Source organism: Scyliorhinus canicula, chromosome 13, assembly GCF_902713615.1.
Source record: "Scyliorhinus canicula chromosome 13, sScyCan1.1, whole genome shotgun sequence".
Classification (NCBI taxonomy): Eukaryota; Metazoa; Chordata; class Chondrichthyes; order Carcharhiniformes; family Scyliorhinidae; genus Scyliorhinus; species Scyliorhinus canicula.
In genome coordinates, this window is record NC_052158.1 from 16,899,457 (window position 1) to 16,918,777 (window position 19,321).

General features: G+C 51.1%; 1 protein-coding gene across 2 annotated transcripts; it reads right to left on the reverse strand.

Annotated features, from left to right (window-relative positions):
- Positions 1 to 7,072: 7,072 nt before the first annotated feature.
- On the reverse strand, positions 7,073 to 19,301 carry LOC119976191 (nuclear factor 7, brain-like). Of its 2 annotated transcripts, none has more exons than XM_038816504.1 (5): positions 19,006 to 19,301; positions 11,483 to 11,680; positions 9,428 to 9,450; positions 9,221 to 9,333; positions 7,073 to 7,867 (listed from the first exon to the last, which is right to left on the reverse strand). In XM_038816504.1, the coding sequence occupies exons 1-5, from the start codon at positions 19,099 to 19,101 to the stop codon at positions 7,293 to 7,295; spliced, it is 1,005 nt and encodes a 334-aa protein (XP_038672432.1). In that variant the 5' UTR covers positions 19,102 to 19,301; the 3' UTR covers positions 7,073 to 7,292. The 2 variants fall into 2 exon arrangements, with proteins under 2 accessions (XP_038672432.1, XP_038672431.1); XM_038816503.1 differs by lacking the exon at positions 19,006 to 19,301 and adding an exon at positions 12,905 to 13,304 and having other exon boundaries at positions 7,073 to 7,855.
- Positions 19,302 to 19,321: the final 20 nt, after the last annotated feature.

A 19,321-nucleotide genomic window follows, 5' to 3' on the forward strand; every position in this document is an offset into this window, starting at 1 on the left:
GCCCTGAAGTTAAGTATGGTTATTGTAGTTGATAGGCGTAGTTTAACTTGTCGTATATTGTGCTTGTATGTCGAAGTAACCCTTGTGTGTAAATAAACCATCTTTGAACTTGAACTGACTAACTGGTTGTGTGGTCATTTGACCGATCTACGGGAAAGCCTTGTGGTCCAATAAGAGAAATAGAAACACCCACAGTATTGGCGACGCTGTTGGGACACAACTTCATATCATAAATAGAGCCTCAGTATCATATTGGCGACTCTAAAGAGCCACATTATTGGTGACGCTGGTGGGATAGTATTCCGATTGGCAACACCTGGCACAGCACCTACACTGTGTGAACGTTCGGTTCTCTATCGTGCCCAGTGTCAATCCTTGTGGGGAGGGAATGGCTAAGTGGTATTGTCACCGAACTAGTAATCTAGAGACCAAGGGTAAGGCTCTGGAGGCTGGGGTTTGAGTCCTAGCTTGGCAGAAATCTGAACCCAAAAAAAAATCAGAAATGAAAATATGTCCAAAGATGACCTTTTTTTGAGCGCTGTTAAAAAAAATCCCATCCAGTTCACTCATGTCCCTTAGAGAAAGCGGCCTTGTGACTACCCGGACTGCACGGTAGCAGAGTTGTTAGCACAGTTGCTTCACAATTGCAGGGTCCCAGGTTCGATTCTGGCTTGGGTCACTGTCTGTGCGGAGTCTGCACATCCTCCCCGTGTGTGCGTGGGTTTCCTCCGGGTGCTCCGGTTTCCTCCCACAGTCCAAAGATGTGCGGGTTAGGTGGATTGGCCATGATAAATTGCCCTTAGTGTCCAAAAAGATGAGGTTGGGTTATGGGGACAGGGTGGAGGTGTGGGCTTAAGTAGGGTGCTCTTTCCAAGGGCTGGTGCAGACCTGTTGGGCCAATATGATTCTACCCGAGGTTGACTCTTAAACACCCTCCAAACTCCATACCCAAATTCTCTCCTCATCTACTTCTATAAACAAGTTCCCAGCTAGTCTCCAGCTAGGCCGCAATTAGAAAGTCTAACCATAATATAACGCTCGTGCACGTGATATCTGCAGCTAACAGCCCTGACTCTGTTTGGCTCCATTGATATTGGGCATCGCCAACTGTGCCACCATTTATTGCCCATCCCTAATTGCTCTTGAGGGAACAGTTAAGAGTCAACCACATTGCTGTGGGTCTGGAGTCACATGTAGGCCAGACCAGGTAAGGATGGCAGATTTCCTTCCCTGAACCAGTGGGTTTTTATGACAATGGTTTCATGGTCATCAATTAGACTTCAACTCCAGATTTTTATTGAATTCAAATTCCACCCTCTGCAGTGGTGGGATTTGAACTCCTGTCCCCAGAGCATTATCCTGGGTGTCTGATTTACTAGTCCAGTGACAATACCACTATGCCATCACCTTCCCTTAAAGCACTGATAGAAAAAAAAGCGGCTATGTAATTGTTAGCCTCGCGAGGAACAACTTGTCGATATATTTCTCTGTTTCAGTTCCAGCTCCCGCTTCTCTGATCCTGGATAGCAATCGCAGCAAATCCCTGGCTCCTCCTGTCCGACGATTGAAGGACAGAAAGCAGCAGGGGGCAGGCAACCCGGGAAGGTTCAGCGACTGGTTCCCGCGCCCTGGGGTCTGAGGGATTCACATCGGGGACATATTACCGAGGCGTGCGGGTAGGAGACGTCACGGGGTCGGGAGTGGGATGACAAGGGGGTCCGTGCCGCGCGTGATGTACCATCAATTCACTACAAGACGATGAGAACGAGTGAACATAGGCTTTATTATCCAAGAACTTGCCTGCCTGTGACTGCTGTAACAATGAGTGTCGCCCAGAGGCGGCAGGTCTATGTACCGTCCCAGGGGAGGGGCGGAGCTTGAGGCGGAGTCCACCAGGGTTCCAGTACAATACGTGGAAGGAGATCATATTTACCATTCCTGGCCATAGGCCACAGTACTATACAGACAACTTATATTATGGTGAATACATTCACCACAGAGCGGAAGGAGCTTTATGCAAGGCTGGAATCTGGGCTGTGGGGTAGGACGTATATAGCTCACACTCTGCCACCAGCTCCTCTTGACCTGAAAGCGAGACGCTGGGCTTTCCTTGTTTATTGGATTGTGAAGGAGACAAGTGTAAATAAGCAACACTGATGACTTGTCTGATCTGTCACTTTCACCGGCACATTCACAGAGAAGATATACTCTTTCTTCAGCATCTACTGTAAACGGGAGTCCCTCGAGTTGCTTCCCTTCCAGATGTGGGAAGCACATCAAACTCCACAGTGTGGGTAATGGGGAGTGGAAACTGCCCAAAGTGTATTTATTATCAATGGACTTCAGCAGTATACCTCACACTTGAATCACAGGGACATATAATCATAGACTCCCTACAGTGCAGAAGGAGGCCAATCGGCCTGTCACGTCTGCACCGACCCTGTGAAGGAGCACCCTACCCAGGTATAATACCTCGCCCTATCCCCGTAACCCCACCTAACCTTCGGGCGCTAAAGGGCAATTTTAGTACGGCCAATCTACCTAACCTACACGTCATTGGACTGTGGGAGGAAACCGGATCTGGCACCCGGGGGAAACCCACGCAGACATGGGAAGAAAGTGTAAACTCCACACCGACAGTCATCCAAGGTCAGAATCAAACCTGGATCCCTGGGGCGGTGAGGCAGCAGTGCTAACCATTTGTACCACCCGTACAATGTGTTTTGATATAGCTTTCTGTAAAATGCGAAATGTTCACAGGAATATGAAATATTTTTAAAGACTGAAATGTATTTTTTTGTTACGCTTTAATGCTCTGTTCCATTCTGGTATCAAGAAAGAAGTCTTACAACACCAGGTTAAAGTCCGACAAGTCATTATGTTGGACTTTAACCTGGTGTTGTAAGACTTCTTACTGTGCTCACCCCAGTTCCACACCGGCATCTCCACATCATGGGTATCAAGAAAGACCTTGGCCGTCTCTCAGGATCGAGGATGGCTTACTTGCACTCCGGTTCGATGGGTTCTGAGAAGGCTGATAAGTCCAGTGTGCAATCTGCAGACTCTGCCACAGGCAGGGCAGGTGGTGCTTGCGAGAACAAAGAACAAAGAAAAGTACAGCACAGGAACAGGCCCTTCGGCCCTCCAAGCCCGTGCCGACCATGCTGCCCATCTAAACTAAATTCTTCTGCACTTCCTGGGTCCGTATTCCTCTATTCCCATCCTATTCATTTATTTGTCAAGATGTCCCTTAAATGTCACTATCGTCCATGCTTCCACCACCTCCTCCGGCAGCGAGTTCCAGGCACCCACTACCCTCTGTGTAAAAATACTTGCCTCGTACATCTCCTCTAAACCTCGCCCCTCGCACCTTAAACATATGCCCCCTAGTAATTGACCCCTCTACCCTGGGGAAATGCCTCTGACTATCCATTCTGTCTATGCTCCTCATAATTTTGTGGACCTCTATCAGGTCGCCCCTCAACCTCCTTCATTCCAGTGAGAACAAACTGAGTTTATTCAACCGCTCCTCATAGCTAATGCCCTCCATACCAGGCAACACCCTGGTAAATCTCTTCTGCACCCTCTCTAAAGCCTCCACATCCTTCTGGTAGTGTGGCAACCAGTATTGAACACTGTACTCCAAGTGTGGCCTAACTAAGGTTCTATACAGCTGCAACATGACTTGCCAATTCTTATACTCAATGCTCCGGCCAATGAAGGCAAGCATGCCGTATGCCTTCTTGACTACCTTCTCCACCTGTGTTGCCCCTTTCAGTGACCTGTGGACCTGTACACCTAGATCTCTCTGACTTTCAATACTCTTGAGGGTTCTACCATTCACTGTATCTTCCCCACCTGCATTCGACCTTCCAAAATGCATTACCGGGTCAGGTAAATGAGTTGCTGGGAGGTTTGTGTGCCCAATGCCTCAACTTCACCTCTGTGTGTTCCCAAAATAGACTCTACAGATTTGATGCCTTAGAACCACAGAACTCCTACAGTGCAGAATGACGCCATTCGGCCCATCGAGCCTGCACCCACCCTCTAAAAGAGCAGCCCATCCAGGCCCACTCCACCCCCGATCCCCGTAGCCCCACACAACCTACACTATGGGGCAACTTAGCCTGGCCAATCCACCTAACCTGCACATCTTTGGGCTGTGGAAGGACTGCCGAGTGGAGCAGTTGCTTCAGGAGTCTTGGCGACGCACCGTGGCTGGTACAGGATCAGCCAAGCCCTGCAAGATTATACTGCCCATTTAAGTCAGCTGCCGAGCTGGGCAACCTGAACTCAGCTCACAGAGTCACAACACCAAGCCCAGGCTCTTGGGAAAGACTGAAATCTTCAAGTGAATGCTTTCATGGTATAATGGATCAATTTAGCCACGTTATTCTGACACTTGTAACACTGTGGGATAAATTAAAAATGCAGTCTCCTCTAGGTATATTGCATCAAACTAAATAGAACATAGAACATTACAGCGCAGTACAGACCCTTCGGCCCTCGATGTTGCGCCGTCCTGTGAAACCCCTCTAAAGTCCCTCTACACTATAGAACATAGAACATTACATGAATCCCAAAGGAAACTTAGAATGGCGAAACAAAATGTGATTTAAGGAATCGATAAGGCACCCCTGTCCCCACCAGGCACAGAGGGCCTCTATGGTGTCGGCAGACACTGTGCTCCCTTTCCGGGGACACCCCGCTAGTGACCATAGCTGTGGAAGAGGGGTGGTCCATTGTCTCTCCGCTGGCTCTCTGAAGGAACAATTCACTGAGTACCACTTCCCCGCTCCAACCCTCCTTCCCCCTCACTTCTTCCCATCAGCCATTGTCTTATTGAATGGCGGAGCAGACTCAATGGGCCTACTCCTGCTCCTATTTATTATCATCCTATCGACCAGTTTCAGAAATCAATTTGTAGGAGTGTTTTCACTCTAAATGTAGACATAACAATTAATCTTACAAATGGTTGGCTGAAAGTTTTGGCAAAAGTATGAAAACTGGAAGTCAGATTGTTGTGACTGGCTCCAGCACGTCTCGTTCACCAGGAAAACATCCAGTTCAATGGCAACTTGTAGATTCAACGGGTTGTCCCAACGACTGGCGAATTGGAGGGCGGAGACATAAAACCAAGGATATTGAATCAGTTACCCATTCTACATCCTACTCGATGTCCAGTTCCATTGACTTCGGTAACAGGATGCATAATGTGCAGCGGATACAATAACACCCATTTACCCAATAACATGGGCGGCCCAGTAGCACAGTGGTTAGTACTGTTGCTTCACAGCACCAGAGTCCCAGGTTCGATTCCCGGCTCAGGTCACTGTCTGTGCGGAGTCTGCCCATTCTCCCTGTGTCTGCCTGGGTTTCCTCCGGGCGCTCCGGTTTCCTCCCACAAGTCCCGAAAGACGTGCTTATTAGGTCATTTGGACATTCTGAATTCTCCCTCAGTGTACCCGAACAGGCACCGGAATGTGGCGACGAGGGGCTTTTCACAGTAACTTCATTGCAGTGTTAATGTAAGCCTACTTGTGACAATAAAGATTATTATTATTTGCTATCCCACCCAAGATGAATTTTCATCCCTCAGTATTGTCTTACTGTTGGGAAGATTGTTTTTATTCTGGTTCTTTTACCATAGAATCATAGATCATTGGCACAGAAGGCCATTTGGCCTGTTTTATCTGTACTTGCTCACTGCAAGAGCAATTCACCTATTGCCATTCCCCAGTCTTCCCACACCCCTAGCCCCCCCCCCCCCCCCCCCGTAACCCTGTGAATCTTTCCTCTTCAGATACCAATCTAATTCCATTTCGCCATCCACGGTTCAATTTGCCTCTATTGCACTTGCGGGCGGTCCATTCCAGATCACGCGCTGTGTAAAAAAGATTTTCCTTCATGCTGTTGTGTCTGTTGCCAATCACCTTGAATTGGTGTCCTCTCGTTCTCAACCCTTTCACCGGTGGGGAAGGTTTCTCCTCATCCACTCCTGTCCAGACCGTCTCCTCTAAGGAGAGCAGACCCACCTTCTCCAATCTAGCTACATAACTGAAGTCCCTCACCCCTGAAGCCATTCTCTGGTTTAGCACAGTGGGCTAAATAGCTGGCTTGTAATGCAGAACAATGCCAGCGGCGCGGGTTCAATTCCCGTACCGGCCTCCCCGAACAGGCGCCGGAATGTGGCGACTAGGGGCTTTTCACAGTAACTTCATTGAAGCCTACTTGTGACAATAAGCGATTATTATTATTCTCGCCAATGAATTCGGCACCTCCCTCGAATGCCTTAGCATTCGTCCTTAAAATGCGGTGGTCAGAAAGGCCAGAGCCGTGGGTTTTCTGCACAGGTTTCATGGTAACTTCTGTCTTTTGTACTCTGTGCCCCTCCTTCTAAAGCCCTGGACCTCGTATGCTTTATTATCTGTGCTCATAACCTAGCCCCTGCAACCTTGAATGAGTTGCGCATGCATTAATCCAGGTCCCCGCTGTTCCTGGATTCCCTTTAGAATTGTGTCCCTTTTCCCTCTCACTGTTACGGGCAGCACGGTAGCATAGTGGCTAGCACAATTGCTTCATAGCTCCAGGGTCTCAAGTTTGATTCCCGGCTTGGGTCACTGTCTGTGCGGAGTCTGCACGTTCTCCGTGTGTTTCCTCCGGGTGCTCCGGTTTCCTCCCACAGTCCAAAGATGTGCAGGTTAGATGGATTGGCCATGCTAAATTGCCGCTAGTGTCCAAAATTGCCCTTAGTGCTGGGTGGGGTTACTGGGTTATGGGGATAGGTTGGAGGTATGGGCTTGGGTAGGGTGCTCTTTCCAGGAGCCGGTGCAGACTCGATGGGCCGAATGGCCTCCTTCTGCACTGTAAATTCTATGATCTATGATCTGTTCTTCCCACCAAAATGAATCACTCCACGTTGCTCTACTTGTAAATGTTTTTGCTTCTGAAACGTGGTCGATTTAACTTTTAAGAGTCCCGACGGATCAAAATTGGGAACCCAAGAGAACAAAGGCTTTTCATGGCACCTTTACCCCCTCCCGTCTTCTACTCAATAACAGACAGACACACATTCAGCACAAGAACAGCAATCGTTTAATATAGTTTAAAGCCAACTACCTTTTTAAAAAAATAATTCCAATGACATGCACGAAGGAGTATACGTTCTATTTTGTGTTTTTTGCATATATAAAGAAAAGATCCGCAATGGGACTCGAAATTAAGAATGTTAAATTTGATATTTTTTAATGCTTCACCAACATGGCTGCCAGAAAACTCGAGAGAAGTCGGCCTCACAGTGACAGTTGCAGGAGCTTCATTTGATTATTTGGAGTGGTTCCCGGTGAAAAGAAAGCGAACAGTTTTCCGGTCATTGTTCCCTTGTGTGTGTACAAATGAGACATGTTCTCGGCATCGTAAAACGAAACTTGCCCGCCCTCATAGTCCAAATAAACGCCAACCTTTTTTGGATTCACTTGAAGTGCGAGGTAATCTACCTGCTGTACGTTTCTTTCCCTCTGTGCAAAGAATCCCAGCATCCACTGCAGCCAATTGATCGCGTGAGGACTGACGACCCAGTAGCCATTTCTCGCGACCATATCTTTGGACTCTCCTCTGTGTACCGACTCTCTCACGACCCCAAGCGTCCACTTGGCCCCCTGGTCCACCTCGACCTCCCAGTAGTGTCTTCCCGATGTAAACCCTTGGGATCCCAGCACGCAGATGCGACGCTGAAACCGATTCGGATTGTCCGGGAGTTTCTGCTGCAGATAACCAACTCTGACCCTGGTCATGCCTTCAGACAAGGTGAGGCTGGGGTGAGCCGATTTGGCGCACAGGTTCAAATGGGTCAATGCTGTTAAAGAAACTAGAACATTAGTACCGATCAGGTAAAGTACAAAAGGCTTTAGCACGTTGAAATGGAATTCCAGCATCCACACAGCTGGAATTCGGAACAAAAACACACAAATAGAAAGTGCTGGAAAAAACTCGGCAGGTCTGACTGTATCTGTGGAGGGAGAAACGAGAGTTGATATTTTGAATCCAGTACATAGGTACATTGTACTCAGTGCAGTACATTGAGTTGGAATATGTTGATATGTTGAGGGCAGCACGGTAGCATTGTGGATAGCACAATCGCTTCACAGCTCCAGGGTCCCAGGTTCGATTCCGGCTTGGGTCACTGTCTGTGCGGAGTCTGCACATCCTCCCCGTTTGTGCGTGGATTTCCTCCGGGTGCTTCGGTTTCCTCCCAGTCACAAAGATGTGCAGGTTAGGTGGATTGGCCATGATAAATTGCCCTTAGTATCCAAAATTGCCCTTAGTGTTGGGTGGGGTTACTGGGTTATGGGGATAGGGTGGAGGTGTTGACCTTGGGTAGGGTGCTCTTTCCAAGAGCCGGTGCAGACTCAATTTGCCGAATGGCCTCCTTCTGCACTGTAAAGTCTATGATTCTATTCTACGATTCTATAAATAAATAATATTTTAAAACTGGGATTAAGGCCTGAATTTCAGGCTCCCCTGTTAGCGGATTGTCAGGTAAGAGGGTGATATGAAATAGAAGGAGCAGACTTTGCTGGGTGAGTTCCTGCCCATCCACACCCAACTTTGCTGCATTTTTATACTGGGACGGACAAGGCCTCGTACCTCAAGGCCGGCCCTTACCTCAACTGCCACGCTTACTGGCCACACGAAGACCTTTTCCCACATGGCCTCGCTCACCAACCCACCCCGCCTCTCTCTTGACACCCCAATTGCCCACTTTCCGTGACCCCAGGCTTTCCCTGCGCTCTCCGACCTCCGACCCCCGAAGGCATTACCTTTCCGTCCAGTTCCAAGACTCGGTTCTCCCAGCTTCATGCACTTCACCTTCTGTCCACCATAGCTCCTGTCGCTGCGGCAACGAGAGAACTATCTGCCAATCAGGTTGGAGCTGGCAACGCTCCAAGGTAGGACTCTCCTCTCGAGCGAGGGCCCCAGGTCCCGCCTGAAGCCAAATGGCCAACATTCATTCAAGCATGAAATGTCTGCGGGGCCGGGAGAGTTGGCACGGTTGCTTTCCCTACCGACTCTTTGGGAGGCGGGCAGGAAATTCCCGCCCTCTGAAAAATCCTGGCCCAAGATTCTGAAGCTCAGTATCACATTTTCGTAGGTACGATTGAAGGAATTTAAAATGACCTGTCGAGACTGGCATAGATTTTGATCAGCAATTGGTGTCTACCTGGTTTAATTGATTTTCTCATCTGCCTCCATACGATGTATTGAAGGGGGCCTCCAAATTCACCAATCAGGGTATTCACAGGAGATTCACTTTCTTGTCTGCTTTCATTGGGCCTTCAGAAATATGATTAATAATTAGAGATCAACACTGCTCAACTCTTACAATGCGAGACAGAAGAATCAACTAACGAAACAGGGAAGTACTTACCCACCAATAAGTACTTTCATTTCCTAAAACAAAAAAGTATAAAATATCAATTCACATTACAAATATTGATTGTAGTTTTCGGTTTGATATTAAAGGGTAGCTTGCTGTAATTTTTGCTATTTTGATATCCTGCTATTTTGCCAAACCTACTTACTGCGCATTGAAGGTTCGTATCCCGGGCATGTCTTTCGCCCCACATTCGCTCTCTCCCACACATTCATTCTCTCTCTCTCCCCCCACATAGTCACCCTTTCCCCCACATTCTCCCTCTCTCTCCCCCACATTCTCCCTCTCCCCCCCATATTCTCCCTCTCCCCCACATTCTTTCTCAACCCCCACATTCTCTTACCCCACATTCTCTCTCTCTCTCTTCCCCTTTCCCACATTCTCTCTCTCTCCTCCACATCCACCCACTCTTCCTCACAATCTCTTTTTCCCATTAACTGTCCCACATTCTCTATGTCTCTCATCATCACCCTCTTTTCTACATTCACTCTCTACCGCATTCTCTCTCTCTCCCCACATTCTCTCTCTCCCCCACATTCTTTCTCAACCCCACATTCTCTTTCCCACATTCTCTCTCCCCACATTCTCTCTCTCAGGTTTGTTCCCTCTCTTCCCCCCCACATTCCCCCTCTCTCCCTCATTCCCCCCTCTCCCCCACACATTCCCCCTCTCTCCCCCCATTCCCCCTCTCTCTCCCCATTCCCTCTCTCTCCCCACATTCTCTCTCTCTCCCACATTCTCTCTCTCACATTCTCCCTCTCCCACATTCTCTCTCCCCTGCATTTTCTCTCTCTCTCTCCGATATTCGCTCTCTCTCCCACATTCTCCCTCTCTCACTCCTTCATTCACTCTCTCTCTTCCCACATTCTCTCTCCCCCACATTCTCTCTCTCTCCCCCATTTTCTCCCCCTCCCCCCCGCACATTCTCTCTCTCCCACACATTCTCTCTTCCCACTTTCTCTCTCTCCCCACATTCTCTTTCTCGCAACCCCCCCCCCACATTTGCTCTCTCGGCACAGCAGCACAGTTGTTAGCACTGTTGCACCAGGGTCCCGGGTTCAATTCCCGCTTGGATCACTGTCTGTGCAGACAGTTCTCCCCGTGTCTGCGTGGATTCCCTCCGGGTTCTCTGGTTTTCTCCCACAAGTCCCGAAAGACGTGCTTGTTAGGTGAATTGTACATTCTGAATTCTCCCTCGGTATTCCCAAACAGGTGCCGAAATGTGGCGACTAGGGTCTTTTCACAGTAACTTCATTGCAGAGTTAATGCAAGCCTACTTGTGACAATAAAGATTATTAATAAAGATTATTACTGGGTAAACACGGTGACGCAGTGGGTTAGCCCTGCTGCCTCACAGTGCCGAGGTCCCAGGTTCAATCCTGGCTCTGGGTCACTGTCCCAGAGCCTTGTTCTCCCCGTGTTTGCGTGGGTCTCACTCCCACAACCCAAAAAGATGTGCAGGGTAGGTGGATTGGCCATGTTAAATTGCCCCTTAATTGGAAAAAGATAATTGGGCACTCTAAATTTATTTAAAAAAAATAAAGATTATTATCTCGTCCACATTCTCTCTGAGCTGCCCTCTGATACGCCCTCGGGAGACAGTCAGTTCAAGTGCAAATAGAGATGGACAACACACGCCTGCTGCCTTGCCAGCTGATCCTGTTGCTCAGTGACCATTATCGGGTTACAGGTAGTTGGTTACAAAGCAACATTACTCTTCCACTGCCTCACCATGCTTCTATGCAGCCCTGTCTCGGCTGCAATTACTTGAACATATTCTGAATCAAAATATCTAGCCCCAATGGAAAATAAGTGAATATTTCTATTACACTGATGTAAACTGGGAGGCCAAAACAGACGTATCTCTCTTTAATCTTCATTTTCATAATTCCCCAAAATTGGGAGAGATTTGTCTGAATAAAATGAATGAAATCTCCATATTCTAAATGAGGGATACGTTTATTTATCGACTTGACGAGCAAGAGTGTTGCCCTTATAATGGTTGAAACAGTAGCTGCGGGGGGGGAGGGGGGGGGGGTCAAGCAGTACCTGCAGAAAATTCCACATCACTTGGCCAAAGGAAAAATTCATCTCAGCAGTCGTTCTGGCTCCGCTCCTCCCTCTGGACAGCATTTCTTGCTCTCTCCGGTTGAGTCTTCTTTTCATCTCCTGTTCTTCTTCATTAAGAATTTGGTGCATTTCAGCAAATTCCCCTTCGAAATGATGTGTCAGCTTCTTCGCCCTCCTCTGCAAAAAAAAATAACACGACAGCATTGTACTCCCTTTGACAGAAGACGAGTATCTATAACAAGATTAATTCCAACTATTAATTCTGAAGCAAGCTGGAAAATTTCCTGTTTCTAACCTCTGATGTAGTTGAATGAGCGGAGACATTTTTGAGTTAAATAAAGACACCAGGGATAAAATATCAAAGAGAAAATTGAGGGCATTATTTATTCAATTTTCTTCATGCATTTTATTCATGGGATGTGGACGCCGCTTGTTAGGCCAGCATTTGTTGCCCATCCCTAATTTCCCTTTGCAAGGTGGTGGTGAGCTGCCTTAGATCATAGAATTTACAGTGCAGAAAGAGGCCATTCGGCCCATCGAATCTGCACCGACCCAAAGCCACCCTATCCCATAACCCGGTAGCCCCATCTAACTTTTTTGGACACTCAGGGCAATTTAGCACGGCCTATCCGCCTAACCTACGCATCTTTGGACTGTGGGAGGAAACCGGAGCACCCGGAGGAAACCAACGCAGACACGGGGAGAATGTGCGGACTCCGCATAGACAATGACTCAAGCCGGGAATCGTACCTTGGACCCTGGGAGCTGCGAAACAACTGTGCTAACCACTGTGCTACTGTGTCGCCCTTCTTGAACCGCTGCAGTCCATGTGGTGTAGGTACATGGATAAGCTTTGAGGAGTCAGGAGGGGAGTTACTCGCCACAGGATTCCCAGCCTCTGACCTGCTCCAGTAGCCACAATATTTATAGGGCTGATTCAGTTCAGTTTCTGGTCCACAGTAACTCATCTGCCTTGCACCTCCCTCCTGACTGGGACAGATAAAGTTGCTCTATGAACTGCTGGCGTGTATTGAATGAGCCCAGACCAGCGGGGCAATCCATGACATTAGGAGCTGGGGAGAAATCCAAGGCATTATTAGTGGATTCGCCGGACTTCCCAGCCGCATGTTTCTCGACAGCGCGTAGTCCGCTGATGGTGGAATTCTCTACTCCCACCGCTTGTCAATGCAATTTCCCATTGGAACCACCCCCCAGCCCCAGGACAACCCTCGGGAAGAGGGTGCTGTGCCAGCGGGAACAGGGAATCCCAAAGGCTGGAGAATCCCAGCCAAGGTCTAGTGAATGAGTTATTTGACATTTGCAGAAATATGTTGAACAAACACACCAAGTGGGCTGCTGAATAATTACTGGCGGGAACGGTGAAGGAAGCTGACGCCCAACCTTGATGCTCCCAGTGTCAGTGGCTGCAGTGTTGGGGCTGGTCGGGAAGGACACACTCAGCCTCTCGCCAGTCTCTCCTCCTCCACCTTTCCAGGCCAGAGTCAGGGACCGCACCGTGCCCACGATGTTCGCCATCTGCCTGTTTGGCCTCAGCACCTTCCCCGGCGACAGGAGCCGACACTCGGGGCAGGAGCAGCCGCCCCCCTGCCAGAAGTCCAAGATGCAGGCTCGGCAGAAGCCATGGCCGCAGTCCAGGGAGACGGGCTCCTCCAGAAAGTCCAGGCAGATGGAGCAGGAGACCTCCTTGGTCAGGTTCTCCAAGTGTTTCCTTTCCTCCATTTCAGGCCGGCTCTTGCTGCGCATTTCCTCAGTCTCACTTTCGCTTTGCTGATGAGGGAGGGAGGCGGAGGAGGAGGAAGGAAGGAAGGAAGGAGGGAGGAGAGAGGGGGGGGGGGGGGAAAGGCCGTTCACAGCCCACCCACCGCTACAGGGTCCACATCCTGAGCCACACATCCTCCTCCTCGGTGACAGAAAGTTGGGGGGGGGGGGGGGGGGGGGGATGTTGGTGGGAAGGAACGTGGGAGGGGATTTGGGGGAAGGTGGGGGAGTCTGAGTTGAGTGGAGTTTGGGGGCTGAGTTGGATGGGGTTCAGGGGGTCTGAGTTGGGTGGGGTTTGGGGGCTGAGTTGGGTGGGGTTTGGGGGCTGAGTTGGGTGGGGTTTGGGGGCTGAGTTGGGTGGGGTTTGGGGGCTGAGTTGGGTGGGATTTGGGGGCTGCGTTGGGTGGGGTTTGGGGGCTGAGTTGGGTGGGGTTCAGGGGGCTGAGTTGGGTGGGGTTCAGGGGTCTGAGTTGGATGGGGTTCAGGGGTCTGAGTTAGGTGGGGTTCAGGGGGTTGAGTTGGGTGGGGTTTGGGGGTTGAGTTGGGTGGGGTTCAGGGGGGGCTGAGTTGGGTGGGGTTTGGAGGCTGAGTTGGGTGGGGTTCAGGGGGGCTGAGTTGGGTGGGGTTCAGGGGGGCTGAGTTGGGTGGGGTTTGGGGGCTGAGTTGGGTGGGGTTTGGGGGCTGTTGGGTGGGGTTTGGGGGCTGAGTTAGGTGGGGTTTGGGGGCTGAGTTGGGTGGGGTTTGGGGGCTGAGTTGGGTGGGGTTTGGGGGCTGAGTTAGGTGGGGTTTGGGGGCTGAGTTGGGTGGGGTTTGGGGGCTGGGTTGGGTGGGGTTCAGGAGGGCTGAGTTGGGTGGGGTTTGGGGGCTGAGGTGCGTGGGATTTGGGGGCTGGGTTGGGTGGGGTTTGGGGCATGAGTTGGGTGGGGTTTGGGGGCTGGGTTGGGTTCAGGGGGGCTGGGTTGGGTGGGGTTTGGGGGCTGAGTTGGGTGGGGTTTGGGGGCTAAGATGGGTGGGGTTTAGGGGGGCTGAGTTGGATGGGTTTCAGGGGGCTGCATTGGGTGGGGTTTGGGGGCTGCGTTGGGTGGGGTTTGGGGGCTGAGTTGGGTGGGGTTTAGGGGATGAGTTGGGTGGGGTTTGGGGGCTGAGTTGGGTGGGGTTTGGGGGCCTGAGTTGGGTGGGGTTCGGGGGCCTGAGTTGGGTGGGGTTCAGGGGGACTGAGTTGGGTGGGGTTTGGGGGCTGGGTTGAGTGGAGTTTGGGGGCTGAGTTGGGTGGGGTTTGGGGGCTGAGTTGGGTGGGGTTTGGGGGCTGAGTTGGGTGGGGTTTGGGGGCTGAGTTGGGTGGGGTTTGGGGGCTGAGTTGGGTGGGGTTTGGGGGCTGAGTTGGGTGGGGTTTGGGGGCTGAGTTGGGTGGGGTTTGGGGGCTGAGTTGGGTGGGGCTTGGGGGCTGAGTTGGGTGGGGTTTGGGGGCTGAGTTGGGTGGGGTTTGGGGGCTGAGTTGGGTGGGGTTTGGGGGCTGAGTTGGGTGGGGTTTGGGGGCTGAGTTGGGTGGGGTTTGGGGACTGAGTTGGGTGGGGTTTGGGGGCTGTGTTGGGTGGGGTTTGGGGGCTGAGTTGGGTGGGGTTTGGGGGCTGAGTTGGGTGGGGTTTGGGGGCTGTGTTGGGTGGGGTTTGGGTGCTGAGTTGGGTGGGGTTTGGGGGCTGAGTTGGGTGGGGTTTGGGGGCTGAGTTGGGTGGGGTTCAGGGGGACTGAGTTGGGTGGGGTTCAGGGGGACTGAGTTGGGTGGGGTTCAGCGGGGCTGAGTTGGGTGGGGTTCAGGGGGACTGAGTTGGGTGGGGTTCAGGGGGGCTGGGTTCAGTGGGGTTTGGGGGCTGAGTTGGATGGGGTTCAGGGGGGCTGAGTTGGGTGGGGTTTGGGGGCTGAGTTGGGTGGGGTTCGGGGGGGCTGAGTTGGGTGGGATTTGGGGGCTGAGTTGGGTGGGGTTCAGGGGGACTGAGTTGGGTGGGGTTTGGGGGCTGAGTTGGGTGGGGTTCGGGGGTTGAGTTGGGTGGGGTTCAGGGGGACTGAGTTGGGTGGGGTTTGGGGGCTGAGTTGGGTGGGGTTTGGGGGTTGAGTTGGGTGGGGTTCAGGGGGGGCTGAGGGGTGGGGTTTGGGGGCTGCGTTGGGTGGGGTTCGGGGGGCTGAGTTGGGTGGGGTTTGGGGACAGTTGGGTGGGGTTCAGGGGGGCTGGGTTGGGTGGAGTTTGGGGGCTGAGTTGGGTGGGGTTCGGGGGGCTGAGTTGGGTGGGGTTTGGGGGCTGAGTTGGGTGGGGTTCAGGGGGGCTGAGTTGGGTGGAGTTTGGGGGCTGAGTTGGGTGGGGTTCAGGGGCTGAGTTAGGTGGGGTTCAGGGGGGCTGAGTTGGGTGGGGTTCGGGGGGCTGAGTTGGATGGGGTTCGGGGGGCTGAGTTGGGTGGAGTTTAGGGGGGCTGAGTTGTGTGGGGTTCAGGGGGGCTGGGTTGGGTGGAGTTTGGGGGCTGAGTTGGGTGGGGTTCAGTGGGGTTGAGTTTGGGGGCTGAGATGGATGGGGTTTGGGGGCTGAGTTGGGTGGTGTTCAGGGGGCTGAGTTGGGTGGGGTTTGGGGGCTGGATTGGGTGGAGTTTGGGGGCTGGATTGGGTGGAGTTTGGGGGCTGGGTTGGGTGGGGTTTGGGGGCTGAGTTGGGTGGGGTTTGGGGGCTGGATTGGGTGGAGTTTGGGGGCTGGATTGGGTGGAGTTTGGGGGCTGGGTTGGGTGGGGTTTGGGGGCTGAGTTGGGTGGAGTTTGGGGGCTGAGTTGGGTGGGGTTCAGGGGGCTGAGTTGGGTGGGGTTTGGGGGCTGAGTTGGGTGGAGTTTGGGGGGCTGAGTTGGGTGGAGTTTGGGGGCTGAGTTGGGTGGAGTTTGGGGGGCTGGGTTGGGTGGGATTCTGAGGAGCTGGGTAGGAAGGGTTCAGGGGGACAGTTGGGTGGGGTTCAGTGGGACGTGTTGGTGGGGTTTGGGGGGCTGAGAGAGTGGGGGGTCGTGGGGTTCTGGGCTGGATGGGAGAGGCTGGGTTCTGTGGGGTGGGGAAGAGCAGTGTGTTTTGAGTGAGGCTAGATGGTGTGTGTGGGTGGAACGGATGGTGTGTATGTGTATGGGGTGGGAGGATTTGGGCTCGGTGGCATGTGTGTGGGGTAGGGCTTGGTGGTGTGTGTGGGCTGGGTGGTGGGTGGGGTGTGTGTGGAGTGGGCTGGGTGGTGTGTGTGTGGCGTGGGGCTGGGTGGTGTTTGGGGTGGGGCTGGGTGGTGTGTGTGGGCTGGGTGGTGTGGGGTGGGCTGGTGGGGTGGGGCTGGGTGGGGCTGGGTGGTGTGTGTGGGGTGGCGCTGGGTGGTGTTTGGGGTGGGGCTGGGTGGTGTGTGTGTGTGGGCTGGGTGGTGGGTGGGGCTGGGTGGGGTGTGTGTGGGAGCCCTTCCCTGGTCCCTGGTCAATATTTATCTCATCAGTTTTTGCAAGTGTTGGCACACAACACTTGCTGAAATCGACGACTGAAATATTATACAATCCTGCATGTGTAAATCGGCTTTGATCTGAGCATTTTGCAACTTTGCATTTCTTAACATTTCAATAAATTTCAAATGCTTTTTCACAACCTTGTCCCGTTGATGTCCTCTGCGAGCATGTCCAGCTTGGAACACGAGTGCGTGGGGGTGCGCAATTTTATTTTGGTGTGGGGAGACAGAGGAAATCCCAGTGAATATAAGCAGCCCAGTCATTGTGTATTAAAGACTATTGAAAAACAAACGGTGTCATTTATGGATGTGGGCTTTGCTGGCTGGGCCAGAATTCTTTGCCCATCTCTAGTTGCCCTTGAGAGGGTATTGGTGAGCTGCCTTCTAAACCTCTGCAGTCCCTGAGGTGTAGGTCCACCCACAGTGCTGTTTGAGAGGGAGTTCTAGGATTTTGTCCCAGTGTTATGGGCCAGGGTTTAGAGAACCCCAAAGTGTATCATGGAGTTCACCTGACCCACAACGTTTAATAGATTGTGGTATGGGGAGCACATGGCCCACTCTACAGGTGTGTTACAGCAGAAATGGAAAAGTATTTTTAAAAAGCACAACAATGTTTATTCTATGAACTCGTTAACCTTTTTAAAACATACAGTGAACATCTTAGCAACCATTAATTCAAATACAACCCCCAAAAAATAGAACACTAAGTAATCCTTTAAGCTTTCCTTTTAACATCCATAAGACTTAAAACACCTTTCAACAGAAGCACATTAGATTTACATTCACTACTGAGAACATTTATAATTCTGAATTCGCCAAATAATCAAGAGATAGTCTTTTGATGGCAGAGAGATCAGCAGTACACCTGCTTGGTCTGGCTTCAGCTCCAACACTCCCTGACATCACTGCAGTAGTAAACACACATTTCTTAAAGGTACTCTCACTACAGATATTTATATACACACCCATTTGTAAACACCCATTTCTTAAAGGTACTCTCACTACAGATATTTATATACACACCCATTTGTAAACACCCATTTCTTAAAGGTACTCTCACTACAGATACTTATATACACACCCATTTAAAACACTCATTTCTTAAAGGTCCTCTCACATGACACCAGCGACAGTGAAAGAATGGCTGATGTATTCCCAAGTCAGGATAGCGTGTGGCTTGGGAGGGGAACCTCCAGGTGACGGTGTTCCTAGGTATCTACTGCCCTTGTCCTTCTAGATGGTAGCAACCTAGTGTTGCCCTGTTACATGTTTTATTTTCCTGTACAAATGATCTGTTTGAGCTGCAGGCAGAAAAATAATTTTCATTGTACCTTGGCACGTGTGACAATAAACAAACAAATCCAGTTGTGGCTTTGGAAGGCACAGTCCAAGGAACCTTGGTGAGTCCCTGCAATGGGTCTTGTAATTGGTATGCACGGCTGTGAATCGGTGGTGGAGGGAGTGAATGTTTCGTGGCAATTTTCAGGCATCGCCCTCAGGTCGGGACCATCGAAGTGTTAAAACTGGGAAACGTACCCGCACTTGCCCGTTGCCAGAATAGGAATGCATCATAGAATAAAATGATAGAATCTCTACATTGCAGGAGGAGGCCATTCGGCCCATCGAGTCTGCACCGACCTTCTGAAAGAGCACCCTAACCTGCCCATCAGGGCCGGTTTTAAGCCTATTTGACCAATTTCATCAAATTGGCCCCGCACCTTAAGGGGGCCCCGCGCCAGCGCGACAGAGTTACCGTTTGAAGCCTTTTCTGTATTCTAAGAGGAACTATAGGGTAGTTTTTACTTTTGTGGAACGCACCGCATTACCGTCGACAAATCCTTCAGCCCTGCGCTGCCAAATCCTTCCGCCCGGGTAAGTAAGTTTCAAAATTTTAGTATATCAAGCATTTAATGTTTTTTTTTGGTTAAAGACGAGCATACTACACGAAATATAAACATACATAAATGTTTACTTTTGTAGAGTAGGGGCCCCGCCATCACTTTTCTAATTGGGCCCACAATTCCTAGCACCGGCCCTGCTGCCCTGGCCTTTTGGACACGAAGGGACAATTTAGAATGGTCAATCCATCTAATCTGCACATCTTTGGACTGTGGGAGGCACCCGGAGGAAACTCAAGCAGACACGGGGAGAACGTGCAGACTCCGCACACACACGCACACAGTCACTGGGCCAATATTTATCCTTCTGTCAACATTCTAACAACCTTGGTCTGGAGTCTCCGGTCCTCCAGCTGCCTGTTCCTTGGCGGCGGGATGCTGTACTCCTGCCGCTTGTCAATGGGATTTCCCATGGAAGCCATCCCATGTCACCGGGAAGCCCGGATAATTCCGGCCTCGATGATCTGGTTGCTGATGAGCTGAATCCCCCTACACACCAACAACATCATAAGCCTTGGCTGGAAGGCACTCCTGATAGTTAGATAGGCGCTATATTAATGCAACGTTTTATTTTTGTCTCTCCTGTCGCTTGTGGTTCTTTTGGCACTTCACTCAAACCTCTCCCTCCCCTCCCCACCGGGC

Coding starts and splice junctions, on each gene's coding strand:
- LOC119976191 (XM_038816503.1), bottom strand. CDS start 13,267: ATGCGCAGCAAGAGCCGGCCTGAAATGGAGGAAAGGAAACACTTGGAG. Junction 11,681..12,904: donor CTGACACTGGGAGCATCAAG/GTTGGGCGTCAG, acceptor TTTTTTTTGCAG/AGGAGGGCGAAGAAGCTGAC. Junction 7,856..9,220: donor GAGAAAATCAATTAAACCAG/GTAGACACCAAT, acceptor TTTCTTTAACAG/CATTGACCCATTTGAACCTG.